Below are 15,185 nucleotides of genomic sequence, written 5' to 3' on the forward strand. Positions count from 1 at the left end.
GTAAAATCATAACCTAATTTGACGTTTAATAGGCTTTTCCTTAATTCCTCCTTATTATCCAAGATATTCGCTTATCCAAGCTTCTGCCGGCCCGTTTAGCTTGGATAAGTGAGACTCTACTGTAATAATAATCTTTATTTATATCCCGCCACCATCTTCCAGAGGGACTCGGGGGGCGGCTCACAAAACACGCAAGGTGTGACACAAAATACAGCAAATGCAAAACAAAACATAGGCAATAAACAGTCAACACAACATCATAAATTCACAATACCCCCTGGTAAAAACAATAAAATACAGCAATTGCTGTAGATAAAACAGCAGTATGTTACAGGGGTGTTAGCCTTTCTCTATGCTCTCAGAAAGGAGAGATATTAGCTGGAATTACACTTAAAAATGTACATACAAATTCAACTTAAGAACAAACCTACAGAACCTATCTCGTCCATAACCCAGGGACGGCCGGTAGTTTATATACAGGAAATAGAAACTTGAATAATATTTAACTACACCAAGGAGAATGTGCTGAACCCTACAGAGACTGAGCTCTGACTTCAGCCCATGAAGGGAACTGAGAAAAGAGAACAGACCTGTCGGAAGAGGTTGGGGAAGTCGTCGGCGTTGTTCACCTTCCGGATTCCTTTTCCTCCCCCTCCCTCGGAGGCTTTGATCATGACGGGATAACCAATTTCCTCGGCTGCCTGAACAACAGAAATAGTAAAAAAACATAGACTTGAGCAAGTACGCCACACAATTTGTATATGCAGAAGGCTTTAAAAGGTGTTGTTGTTGTGTGCCTTCAGATCTGATCTCATACGGGGATAGCCACGGTCTTCCTCTGGGACTGAAGGTGTGTAACTTGCCCAATATCACCCAATGGGTTTCCGTGGCTGAGCAGGGGATTCTAATTTGGTGTGTTATCAATGTTGATTGACAGGCGTGTGGACAGAAGTGCCTACCCGCAGCCCATCATCCACGTCCTTCATGCAGCCCTTTTCATACAACTCCTGGGGAACGTTCAAGAGGCGCTTCTGAAAGTCGTTCTCTTGCCAATTGACCCGGAGACCTGGAACCCAGAGCAAAGAAGCGCATTGCCACAAAACTGCAGACAGATATAAGGCTCCCTATGCCCAGATTGTTTCATTTTACATGCTCATATTATTAGTTCTGAATAAAGTTCACTCAAGGATATCACACTCTTGGATGAAGAAACTTAAGTATACAGAAGCTGTGCCCAGCCACGCATTGCTGTATGGTGGTAGTATGGTGGCAAAGTATGGAGGTATGGGAAATAAAGTATTGAGGAATTGGTGGTAGTTAAGGTAAAGGTTTTCTCCTGACATTAAGTCCAGTTGTGTCCGACTACACACTGAAGTGGATTATATGGCAGTGTGGAGTCAAGATAATCCAGTTCAAAGCAGACAATATAAGATTATAAATGGGTAATATAGCTGTGTGGAAGGGCCTTGAGTCTACACTGACATATAATCCAGTTAAAATCAGATAATCTGTATTTTATAGGCAGTGTGGAAGAGGCCTAACTCTGCCTGTCCCCTGGGCTGAGTGGGGTGCTAGGAGACCAAGTGGGTGGAGCTTAGCCTTCTAACTGGCAGCAATTGGATAAAAACAATTCTTCCTCTCCCTGTAATTAGGACTTTATTTTTCTTTTCTTTTTGTTGTATAAACGTAGAGGCATGGATGAGGGGTTGTGCTGCCAAGTTTAGTGTTTCTGGGATGTGTAGTTTTGTTGTTTTGTCCTAGGCCGAAATTTCATTACCCTTTTATATATATAGATATGCATCAGACTTAAAAGAAAACTATTTGAAAATGCTGCACCGCTGGTATATGACTCCAGCAGAACTTGGAAGAATGTACCAAAACATGGACAATAAATGTTGGAAATGTAAGGCAAATGAAGGTACATTCTTCCATGTATGGTGGACATGTAAAAGAACATGGGATTTTTGGAAAAACATTCATGCTTTATGTCAAAAAAATTAAAAAATTTGGAATTTTTAAATTTGGAAATTGGAAATTTTTCTTTTCCAATGAAACCAGAATACTATCTTTTGGGTATGTTTGATTTAGGACTATTCGCAGACCGAAATTTGGATAAACTGTTTACTTTTTTAACAACAGCGGCAAGAATAGTTTTTGCCAGAAGTTGGAAGCTGGATACTACTCCTGACATGAATGATTGGATTATCAAAATAATGGATATAAACGATATGGACAAATTAACATTTTTATTAAAAGAAAACAGCGGCAATAGTTTGAAAAAGACAAGACTGGTCATTTTTAGAAGATTATCTTAAAGATACAAGTTATATTATATTAAAGATACATGTGGGAAAGAATTTATATTAAGTTTTTATATTGACAGTGTTAAGTTTTTAGTACACAGGAGGAGTAAGAGCGGACATCACCAAAAACCACTTCTCCAATTTTTTAATTTTTATTTTTACTTTTAACAAAAAAAACTTCTTTCTCTCTTTCTTACTTTCCTATACCTGATATTGTTCCCTCACTTTTTATGTATTTAAAATCTTTTTTTCTTTTTTCTCTTAATAAAAATTATTCAAAAAAAAAAAAAGGATTTCACACTCTTCTTTTGTGGTATAAGAACCCATCCTGATGCTTTCCATGTTATTTTTGCCTCTGGCGTCAACTTTTCTTTTACAAGAAGACATGCCCAGAAACACATCAACTCTATTCAGTCAGGTAAACCTGATTTCAAAGTCAATGTTACACCCAATTTATATTGGTGTAGGCGTAATACATATTTCTGTAGTATGAAATGACTCCCCAGTTTAACATTTTCCACTTTAAAAACATTATTTAATTCTTAACATGTTCCAGAAGCACTCCATCCTGACGTTTCACCCACATCTATGGCAGGCATCCTCAGAGGTTGTGAGCTATACTGGAAACTAGATTAGTGAGGTTTATCTATCTGTGGAATTGCTTGTGGACAATATCAACAAAAAAGAGGAAACCAATAAAATCTGGCTACCAGTATTATTATTATTAATATTAATAATAATAATAATAATAAAAACTTTATTTATATACCGCTCTATCTCCTGGATGGGACTCAGGGCGGTTTACAGTCATAAAAGCAACACAAACATTACATAACAACATAATACACATTATTAAACAAAGTAAAATAATACAATTATAACAATAAATCACACTTACATGACCAGATCAAGGGGACGGGAACCATAAACCCAATATATTAAAATGTATCATTTTAGGCTAGGGAAATCTTGTGCAATTTATTCAGGCTCAGTATTTTAAAAACCCTCTAAAATCAGGATAGTAAATAAAGAACCATACTCAGAAAACAGGGGAATTCCAGACAGGAACTATCAGTGCCAGCTAACACCTCCCAACAAAGGATTCCCCCAGGCAGGAATCAGCCAAGCTTTGAAACTGCAAAGCTTTTCAATTCTAACCATCAATTGCCTCATCAGAAAAGAGTTCTTTCTCCCGCCCTGGACCTTCCACAGATATATAAACCTCACTGATCTAGTTTTCGATATATCTCTGAGGATGTCTGCCATAGATGTGGGCAAAACGCCAGGAGAGAATGCTTCTGGAACACAGCCATACAGCCCGGAAAATTCACAACAACCCAGTGATTCCGGCCATGAAAGCCTTCGAGAACACACTTTTACAAAGTTTCTAAGAATGCTTAATGTATCTTCTACAATATGATTTTCACATTTTTGGAATAATAATCACAGATGCCCTTTTGGGAGAGGTATTGTTGACAAGCCTCTTCCATCAGAATGCATTAACAGCATTTCAAAAACTAGGAATATCATATACAACTAATCAGATATGGCTAGGAGCTGACCTTTTAATGATTGATGATTTTATAGCCTTCAGGACCTACTTGATGTTATCCAGTTCCCTCATGTGATTATAGAATGCTTGCAAACGGCTAAAAGTGGCATTAAATTTTCCATTTTTCATTTATCGAAAATACCTTCTGTGTCTTTTAAAGCAACTGTTACGGTTACTCACTGTCCGGAGAGCTTCAGATATAGGGCAAGAGATAAACATTTAAATCGAGAGGGCAAACATTCCCGTCCTCTGAGTAAATACAATGAATATATTTTCATCCCATTTCTAGGACCTCAATGAACTATTACGAAAGGAACAGCAGGCACACTTAGTGAAGGGAAAGTGGGTGGCGAATTATTATTATTTTTTTTGGCAACATACTCTCCACCCATTTTGACTCACCCTAATCCATTGCAAAACTGTCACTCTACTTTTCAAAAACCCGGATTTGCCTATAGGTATAGGTCAACATTCAGATCTGAATTTCAACTTGAACTTATAATAATAATAATAATAATAATAATAATAATAATAATAATAATAATAACAACTTTATTTTTATACCCCGCCCCATCTCCCCGAAGGGACTCGGGGCAGCTTACATGGGGCCTTGCCCAATAAAACAATCCAATATCAACAACACAACAATAAAACAATTATCCCAATAAAAACATCAATATCAATTAAAACAATCATTAAAATCGACATGAAGCATACAATATTAAAAACAGGAGACTGATTCATAAAACCCGGGCAGAGTGCAGAATGTGCCAAAATGGGGAAGGTAATTTCACAGTTGAAATGGACAAAAAATGCAATATAACATTGGCAACACCTCAAGAATGGGGCTATTATAACATGGGCAGATAGATCAATCCAACAACAAATTGGATTTAAACATTGTCACCTATATGATAGAAGGGGGAATTCAACTCATTGCCAGCTGAGTGGTATCGAAGTACTACTGGTACTTCAAGATATTTCATGAACCAACCTGGATATAGCACATTATCTGAGAAGACAGAAATGCTGGACCACTCTGACAACCACCATGTCAGACTACACAGAGAGGCCATTGAAATCCACAAGCATGTGGATAATAATAATAATAATAATTATTATTATTATTATTATTATTATTATTATTATTTTATTTTTGTATGCCGCCACCATCTCCCCGAGGCGACTCGGAGCGGCTCACATGGGGACAAGCCCAAACAAATCACATTCACATCATAAAACCAACAGTTAAAACAACGAGCATCATACTAAAAACAGGTTAAACAATTTCAATAGAAAGGAGGAAACCATGAAAATGAACAAACAAACAAAATGAACAAACTCTGGCTACCAGTATCAAAAAACTCTAAAATCAGGACAATAAATAAAGAACAACACTCAGAAAACGGAGGAATTCCAGACAGGAAACCATCAGGGCCAGCTAACACCTCCCAACAAAGGATTCCCCAGGCATGAAGCAGCCAGGCTTTGATGCTATTCAGTGCTAATCAAACTGGCCAATGGCAACATTCCCACTTGCCTCCAACAGTCAAGAGTTCTTTCTCCAACCCTGGACATCATTCCACAGATATATAAACCCCAATGTGTTGTTGAAGGCTTTTATCACAACCCCTGAGGATGCCTAACCCAAAGGCCTTACCGCTGCCGCTCCAAGGAAGTGTAGGGATGCCTGCAGTCTGCGCCACAATCGAGGAAGCGATTTTATCTCCCAGGGCCCACATGGCTTGGCTGGGTGGACCTGAACAAGGAGAGGAGAAAAGAGGCCCAAAACTGAGACTAAATACAGACGAAGATAAAGATTCAGCAACAGAAGCATGGAATGTTGACGGGTGGCTTTTCTGCATTGAAACAACAACATGGAGATGTCTCCTGTCTTTTGTATACTGCAGGGAAGGGATAGCATACAACGTTCCAAATGCTCTTGGACTATGCCTCCCATCATCTGTGTCTAATAACCGCTGAAGCTAGGGCTGATGGGAAGTGAAGTCCAACAGCACCGTCCTCCATCTGCACTGGTGCGTTTTGACCTTTCACAAAACTCTCGCTCTCATTAAAATTGTTGGGTCTCCTCACCCATGAAGGCAATCCCATTTTTGTGCAGCAGTTCTGGTAATTTTGGATTCTCGGAGGCATGGCCCCAGCCAGCCCAGACAGCCTGGAGAGGGAAAAACATGAAGTTACATTTCGTTTATACATATCTGGACAAAGAAACATGTGGTGAAACTTTGTGACTTTTTATTATGTCTGTTTTCATTTCACAAACAAACATGTGGTGAAACTTTGTGACTTTTCTATTATGTCTGTTTTCATTTCACAAACAAACATGCGGTGAAACTTTGTGACTTTTTATTATGTCTGTTTTCATTTCACAAACAAACATGCGGTGAAACTTTGTGACTTTTTATTATGCCTGTCTTCATGTCAACAAACAAACATGCGGTGAAACTTTGTGACTTTTTATTATGCCTGTCTTCCTTTCTTATCACCAGAATGCAGCAAAATATCCCATCCACTAGCATTAAATTTCTACATCCAGTATACTGCAATGTTTATTTATTTACTAAATTTATATCCCGCTCTTCTCACCCCGGAGGGGACTCAGGGCGGCTTACAAATCAAATGAACATACAATATATTATTAACATAGCACAATATAAGCATTAAATTACTATATTGTACTATATCATTATATGGTAATATTATTAGTAATATTACATTTAATATATAATATAGAATTAATATTATATTATATTATTAGAATAATATTGTATTACATTATAATATTATTATCAATATAAGTATATACAATATTTATTTACTAAATTTATATCCCGCTCTTCTCACCCCGGAGGGGACTCAGGGCGGCTTACAAATCAAATGAACATACAATATATTATTAGCATAGTTCAATATAAGCATTAAATTACTATATTGTACTATATCATTATATGGTAATATTATTAGTAATATTACATTTAATATATAATGTATAATTAATATTATTATATTATTATTATTAGTATAATATTGTATTGCATTATAATATTATTATCAATATAAGTATATACAATATATTATATATTTATAAATTATTGTATATTATATATATATGTGTGTGTGTATGTAAAATTAGAATAGCATGTTGCTATTTATTTATTTACTACATTTATATCCCGCTTTTCTCACCCCGGCGGGGATTCAGGGCGGCTTACAATTCAAGTGAACATACAATATATTATTAGCATAGCTCAATATAAGCATTAAATTACTATATTGTACTATATCATTATATGGTAATATTATTAGTAATATTACATTTAATATATAATATATGATTCTTCTTGTTTTCTAAATTCCAGATTTGCTCCCTTCCTCACCTGGACAGGAATCCGTTTTGCAATGTCCAGAATCAGCTCCACATTTGCATAGTTGTTGTTATTTGGGCCGCCAGGTACTGGGACATAATGATCAGCCATTTTAATGTATTCTGTGAAGATAGAAAATAATAATAATAAATGTACTGGGTTGCACTGTCAGTTTGTTTGTGAGTCTGAGGGGCGGAAAATGGCATGGGATTGGCTCCTTTGCTTCTTCTACCCGAGTTTCACTTAGGGACACAAAATTCAAGTTCCTCTCTAGAGTCTAAGTACATTTAAGATCTGAAAGAGGAAAAAATTCAAGCCAAGAATGGGAAAGCAAACAGAAAAGGCTTGAAATGGGAAAGGGAACTTCCTCAAGGGCCAAAGAGGGCTTTGTTCATGTGGTGAGTGAATCATCTGATAAAATAGCTTTAGCTTCAAAGAGAAGGTTACTTAATATTTTACTGCCAATAGATAGGCAAATCTCACTCCATAATTCAGTAGTTCCCAAGAACTAAAATATGGTCAAAGGTACTACACTATCGCAACGAGAGCAACTCATCTCGCAAAACCCTCTTATAGTGCCGAGGCAACAGGAATGTCAGGAGGGGAGAGGCTGACTACCCACAAAAGGCGCAACAACAAGCCTCCTGACTGCTGCTTCTCCTCCTCCTCCTCCTCCCTCCCCGAGTGGAGCACTTCCACGTGGCGCATAGAAGCGGGGGCGCTTTGGGGTCATTTTTAGGCCTATCCTGGGGTTATTTGGGGTGCTGATTCAGAACATTGCATTGGATAGACCACATCAGCTCTAAATTATTAAATATGGTTTTCTGTGGGCGAGCAGATGGCGGCTACTAGATGGCATATGTTCTGTATCATAAACTAGAGCTGATGTGGCCTATCCAATGCAATTTTCTGAATCAACACCCAAATAACCACACTGAATCTAAAGTTGACCAAAAACTGATTTGTAACCCTTTTAGTACTAACGTTAGAGAGTGGTCCCTGGTCAAAAAAAGTCTGGGAACCACTGCCATAATTCACAGCTGAAATAAAAATGTCATGCAGTTGTTAGGCTTTATGCAGCTAGTATGCAAGCAAAGAAAGTAGATAGCATGTTTAAGTACAGTAGAGTCTCGCTTATCCAACGTAAACGGGCCAGCAGAACGTTAGATAAGCGAATATGTTGGATAATAAGGAGGCATTAAGGAAAAGACTATTAAACATCAAATTAGGTTATGATTTTACAAATTAAGCACCCAAACATCATGTTATACAACAAATTTGACAGAAAAAGTAGTTCATTACACATTAATGCTATGTAGTAATTACTGTATTTACGAATTTAGCACCAAAATATCACGATCTATTGAAAACATTGACTACAAAAATGCGTTGGATAATCCAGAACGTTGGATAAGCGAGTGTTGGGTAAGTGAGACTCTACTGTACTATCAATTCAAAGTTCAAACTCAGAAGCCTCCTTGTGATGCTGCCGTTCAATGCACAGGGAGGCTGAACAGACAGGTCTGGAGGAACCTGGGATTCCTTGGCAGTCACTCATCCAAGAAATAACCAGGGCTGACCCTGCTTAACCTCCAAAAGCAGATAATATTTATTTATTTATTTATCACATTTATATCCTGCCTTTCTCACCTGAAGGGACTCAGGGCGGCTTACAACAGTGGCAACCATTAGATGCCCATACAAACCAATATAAAACAGCACATAAAACAGTTAAAACTATTAAAATACATTGTAAATTAAAATATACGTTTCAAACATAAAATAATGATGATGATGGTGATAATAATAATAATACTTTATTTATATTCTGCTCTATCTCCCCAAGGGGATTCAGATAGGCAAACATTCAATGCCTTTAATACAGTGGCATAACAATGGCATATAGATACACAAAACAAAGGTAAAGGCTTTCCCTTTCATCTCTGCCTTTCTGGAGGCGGTGCTCCACTCTGGCCATGGGCGAGGAGCCTGTTGTCCATAGACACCTCCTGGTTGTGTTGCCGGCATGGCTGCATGGGCGCCTTTCTTACCTTCTCCACCGAAGCGGTACCTATTGATCTACTCACATTTGTATGTTTTTGAACTGCTAGGTTGGCAAGAGCTAGGGCTAACAGCGGGAGCTCACCCCGACCCACAGCTTCGAACTGCCAACCTTTAGGTCAGCAGACTCAACAGTTTAACCGGTTGCACCACTGCAACCTTCAGAGTACTTTGTGATATATAAATACATTTTTTTAAAAAAAGGATTATGATCAACCAGGGAAGAATAAACTAATGCCTAAATGCCACTGTACAGCAGGTACAAAAAAAACCGCCAAAAAAGCACCTTGACATTCCCAAAGACTTGACCTTTGTTAGCTGCAAAAATGCCACTCCGAAAGAGGAGAAAAGCCCGCCTTTCAGGACTCACCTGCGTTGGCTTTTAAATCTTCAGGTGTCACCATAACAACAAACCGGATGGCTCGCTCGTTCCGAAACATCTCGTAAGACCACCGCCGGATGGAGCGCATGCATTTCACTGCCGCAATCCCATTGTTGGCAATGAGAACCTAGATGAGACCAAACAGGGGGGTCAAGCATCTCGTATTTCTGTTTAACCGTGTGGCAACTAGCTTTCGATCTCATACTAGACAGCAAGACCCACAGGCTCTGGATCCCACCATAGCCAGGATACTCTTAAATACAGTATGAAAACATTGAACTGTTTACTATCAAAAGAAAGGCAGGGGAAATGCCACTCACCTTCTCAATCACTTTGTTGCCCCCAAAACGAGTGACAAACTCCGCCGGGGACGCAACGGTGAAATCCCTTTGCAGGTCGACTTTCTTTCTATCCCGGCCTTGCTTCATGAGGTGGAGGCCGGACATACTCGGCCTAGTGGGAAAGAAGAGAGAAACAGAATCACCTAAGAGCTCCTGAAGTAATTACTGTATTTACAAATTTAGCACCAAAATATCATGATGTATTGAAAACATTGACTACAAAAATGCGTTGGATAATCCAGAACGTTGGATAAGCGAGTGTTGGATAAGTGAGACTCTACTGTACTATTTGTATGTGTTTGAGGGACTGTGTATCTTCATAGGGCCCTCAGCACCTGGTGTTCTTTGTTAGTTTCTCATCCAACTATGGTTCCCATCCCCTTGATCAGGTCATGTAAGTGTGATTTATTGTTATAATTGTATTATTTTACTTTGTTTAATAATGTGTATTATGTTGTTATGTAATGTTTGTGTTGCTTTTATGACTGTAAACCACCCTGAGTCCCATCCGGGAGATAGGGTGGTATATAAATAAATTATTATTATTATTATTATTATTATTATTATTATTATTATTATTATTATTATTATTATTATTATTACCAACCAGACCTGGCCCTGCTTAGAGATGGTGCTTTTGCAGATTTCAAAAATACACAAAACTAGGAGTGTCGATTCATTTACAACTCCCAATGCCAATTTCTCTGCCCAGAGCAAAAATCTGCTGGAGCAGTGTCTCCAACAGAAAGCCCCGCAGAAACCCAAAACCAACCAAAACACCTTATTCAAGCAATTTCCAGCCTGCAGAGTTGAATCACAGCCTGCCAAAATCTCAAAAGCCGGGGGGGGGGGAGGATCTTACAGCCTAATAATATATAATATTATAATATAATAGATAGAATTATTATTATTAAAGCACTGTTCCAAAATTACCAAAAGAATCCCTCAGATGAAACCGGCAACCTCCCGTCACCCCAGCGACACTCCTACCTTTTCAGCATATGATATCTTATCTCCTGACTTTCTTCTGCCGTTTCCTCCATGCTTTCTCAGGAATCGAGGTCCTGGACTGAGTGACTCTGAGACAAGCAGAACTGCGTGTGCTCTCTCCCCCTGCGGCTGCTTTTAGGTGGACCCCCCCTTCCAAAGAATCTGTGTGTCATTGGCCTCTTTGGATTGTTTAACCTTTGTCCCCCTGCTCCAACCTCCCTCTCAGACAGCCCTCCTCATTCATGCGCTCTCCCTGCTGCGGAGCCTGTTCTCAGCCAAGAGGAGAAAAGCAAACACTGATAGGCCCGAAAGACAGACAGAGGAGGGACGGAAAGGACAGCTGATCGGAGGGGATTGAAAAGATCTACAGGTTATGTAATTGGGCTTTCAGGGGGAGGCCTTTGCTCTGGGAAGCCGCCAAGAAGTGGGCTCACCCACAGGCTGAAATCTTCACCTCCTTTCCAACAGAAAGGTGCATAAACACTGCACATCATAGAGGGAAGAAAGATCTTTCAAGTCTGGAAGCATTTGAAGCAACCGAAACATTCATGGATTTGAATGCACTTTGATAATTTGTGCCATCCCGCCTGGGGCTATAACTCTTAGTGAAAGAGGCATGGACGTGACATCTTTCCCCAGGGGATTGCTTCTTGCCCTCCTTTAGGGAAACTGGAACTCCCAAGGACAAAAATACTGTAGATAACTCACAAAAGGTTATCCCAATAAGCTGGAAGTTTCAAAGGGGCAAAGGAAAATATACATTACAGTCTTTGGTTGTCTTAAGTCCAAGGAGCTCTGCAGCTGAGAAGCTTTTCCAGGTCCCTCTTTTCAATGGCTGTGAATGCCGGAGCAATCCTCAGCCTCAGTCCAAATGGCCTATGTTTGAAGACACTGTCTTCCTCTAGTGCCAAAGAACTGATTTGAAGGCGCTTGAGACTCCTCAACCTCGTCCAGGTTGGCCCCGAACATGAAGCATAAGTCTCAAGAGTAAAAACCTCAGAATTGGTGCTGAGAGGTAACTTAATCAAGGGCTTTTAGAGTCAAGTCTTTCTCTCACGTCCATTTGATAGAAAGCTTGATGGTGGAATGAAAAAAGGAAACACTGTCCTACTCCAGGAAAGGGTAGTGTCACACAATTGAGCTGAGGGAGCAATATAACTGGTGCAAACAACACTGAACGACAGCTATAAATAATCAATCTGTCTAACTACATTTACAGGGTAAAAAGGCAAAATCAGGTATGATACAATTCAAATCTTGCAACTTACAGTTCCACATATAGATGGCGCCACTCGCGCCGTCACATGATTTTTAAAACAATTCATTTCAATAAAACGTGTTCTTATTTGCTGTACTGGAATGACATGGCACCTCCGTGAAAGTGGAATGTATCGAAAGGGACTTTTGAAATGAAGTGGTGTAGTGTAGGCCCATTCCAGGGAGACTGGGATATGAATGTACCTAATTAAGAACACTACGGAGTTAAGATGTATGAATGTGTTGTCAAAGGCTTTCATGGCCGGGATCACAGGGTTGTTGTATGTCTTTCGGGCTGTGTGGCCATGTTCCAGAAGTATTCTCTCCTGACGTTTTGCCCACATCTATGGCAGGCATCCTCAGAGGTTGTGAGGTCTGTTAGAAACTAGGCAAGTGAGGTTTATATATCTGTGGAATATCCAGGTTGGGAGAAAGAACTTTTATTGTCCGTTTGAGGCAAGTGGGAATGTTGCAATTGGCCACCTTGATTAGCATTAAATGGCCTTGTCAAGAGGACATGTAAACCAACTGCTTAAATTAACAAATCACAGCCAACCAGGATCTTTAGACCCACTTCTTAAAGTGTATAAAGCAAAGGTTACCCCCATGCTTTTATATGGAGCTGAAGTTTGGGGTCTAAACCAGGTACCATTATTAGAGCAATCACAATCACAGCACCTGCAAAGTTTTCTAGGAGTAGACAGGACGACCCCAACTGCTGCAGTAAGAGCGGAACTGGGAGTATACACAGTGGATGGCTTAGCTAAAATCAGAGCCTACAACTACTGGATAAAATTGATTGCCATGGCAAATGATAGACTGCCAAAACTGTGCCTGTTAGAGCAGATAGAAAATCAACATCAGTCCTCTTGGCTAGTTCATCTGACAAAATACATTAGGAGTTGTGGATTTCCGATTCGGTATCCAAATCTCTTAGAAGAACTAGACCCAAAAATAGTGGCTCAACGAGTACTGGATATAGAAGGCCAAAAAGACATTGCTACCCTGAGTAAAGCTGGCTCATTGACATGGTTAAGCCGTTTTAAACATACTTTCCAAACAGCCAGGTATCTAAAGACAGAAATGCCTAAACACCTCTGGAGGGTATTTAGCAGAGCCCGTTTTGAGCAGCTGGATTCGATGGTCAAACACGGAAGGTTTAATCAAGTTCCAGACAACGAACGATTTTGTATTTGTGGAGCATCAGAGGTGGAGGATATCGCACATGTTTTGTTCAGCTGTGAATTGTATAAGAAAGAGAGAGACCAATGCCTCGGGCCATACATTATTCACAAAACACACCGGGACCCACATATTAAAATTTCATTTTTGTTGGCCGGCCAGAATCCTAAAATAACACACAAAACAGCCCTTTTCCTATTCAAAGCAACAAAGCTGAGAATTGCATATTTGGAATCAATTGGGGTAAACTGTGGAGGTGATGCAGATATTTGACCTGAACGGGGTCTTGTTAACAGCTTGTTTATTTTAATTTCTTTTTTTACCGCGGGTTGTATGTTGTATGTATGTCTATGTGTTAAATGTTTTGATACGGCCGATGGGCTAATCAACAAAACGTGATTTGATTTGATTAAATGGCCTTGCAACTTCAAAGCCTGGCTGCTTCCTACCAGGGGGAATCCTTTGTTGGGAGGTGTTAGCTGGCCCTGATTACTTTTTACTGCAAGATTATACCAAAAAAACAAAGGACGGGCTGGTCACCAGTAAAACATTTTTTACAAGGGAAACATCAGATTAATTTTGAATAGTTGGTCAGAGCAAAGATAGACACGCGTCAGACTGGGAATGTGCGGGGATATGGGCAGAGAAAATTTATAGCATAATGTAAATGAATTACTGCCCCTGTGGAATCGACCAGAAGTTATTGGTGTGCTTTTTGTTTTTTGGCTCCCCCCCCCTTTTTTTTTTCTTTTTTTCCTGTCTGCTGGCTGTGTGTAATAATTATTTTATTTATTTATTTATTCTCTTCTTTTTCCCTTCTTTCTCCTTTCCCCTCCTCACAATTTTTGTAATGCAATTCCCTAAATTTCTGGAAAATCAATAAAAAATTATAGATTAGGAGAGAATGCTTCTGGAATATGGCCATACAGCCCGGAAAACTCACAGCAACCTTAAGATATATTCTTCAAAATTAGTAACAGCCAACTAAATCCCCTTTAGTAAATCAAGCTGTAATGCTTTTATAAAGAAGTCTGGGGTGGCTAGAAACCACAATATTTTCTTTAAAGTAATTAAAATGACATAACAATATCTTCTGCATGCACAGAACAAGCACAGAGGTCAGTTTGTTATGAAACTGCCAAGCAAATGCCCCGTCCAAGTACAGTGAAAGGGCTAACTTATCCCATCAACGGAGAATGATACAAGGGGCAAAAAAGAAGGGAAATTCCAATCCTAAATTTATTTGTGTGTTTAAATTTATTTGTGTGTTTTTTGTATTTGATATTACTGTAATGCTGGTTTTATATCTGTAAGCTGCTCCGAGTCCCTCTGGGGAGATGGTGGCGGGGTACAAAAATAAAATTATTATTATTATTATTATTATTATTATTATTATTATTATTATTATTATTAATCCTACACAATTCTCATTCCCTTCTGGACATTTCCTAAACAAGGAGACCGCTGCCTGTCAACAGGGACGTATCTGACATGCTCACAGCCAAAATACGGTGTCAATCGTAGCAACCTGTTCTGCGCTTTCAATGATACAGCCATTTTTAAAACAGAAGATATGTAGTACCTTGGCACATTTTGTATTTCAACTATTAAACCACTGCGACATCCTTGCACCATTATTATTATGACAAGCCTGGTGGAAACACCTTCCACATCCCTTACAGTTAATTTTGGGTCATTTTGAAGCACGTTAAGTTTCTTTTTTTGCCCCTG

At 39.1% G+C, this 15,185-nt stretch overlaps 1 protein-coding gene across 7 annotated transcripts in view; it reads right to left on the reverse strand.

Annotated features, from left to right (window-relative positions):
* Positions 1–15,185, reverse strand: part of acaca (acetyl-CoA carboxylase alpha) — a 178,059-nt gene that overhangs the window by 140,034 nt on the left and 22,840 nt on the right. For 6 of the 7 annotated variants that reach the window (XM_062959350.1, XM_062959349.1, XM_062959348.1 and 3 more), the window contains 7 exons: positions 10,005–10,137; positions 9,673–9,811; positions 7,254–7,363; positions 5,950–6,031; positions 5,516–5,614; positions 960–1,066; positions 591–701 (listed from right to left, as the gene is read on the reverse strand). In XM_062959350.1, the coding sequence (XP_062815420.1) occupies positions 591–701; positions 960–1,066; positions 5,516–5,614; positions 5,950–6,031; positions 7,254–7,363; positions 9,673–9,811; positions 10,005–10,137 (781 nt within the window). Of the gene's footprint in view, positions 1–590; positions 702–959; positions 1,067–5,515; positions 5,615–5,949; positions 6,032–7,253; positions 7,364–9,672; positions 9,812–10,004; positions 10,138–11,015; positions 11,202–15,185 lie in introns of those variants that run through there. The other variant, XM_062959351.1, reaches the window with a different exon arrangement.

Source organism: Anolis carolinensis, unplaced genomic scaffold, assembly GCF_035594765.1.
Source record: "Anolis carolinensis isolate JA03-04 unplaced genomic scaffold, rAnoCar3.1.pri scaffold_7, whole genome shotgun sequence".
Taxonomy (NCBI): domain Eukaryota; kingdom Metazoa; phylum Chordata; class Lepidosauria; order Squamata; family Dactyloidae; genus Anolis; species Anolis carolinensis.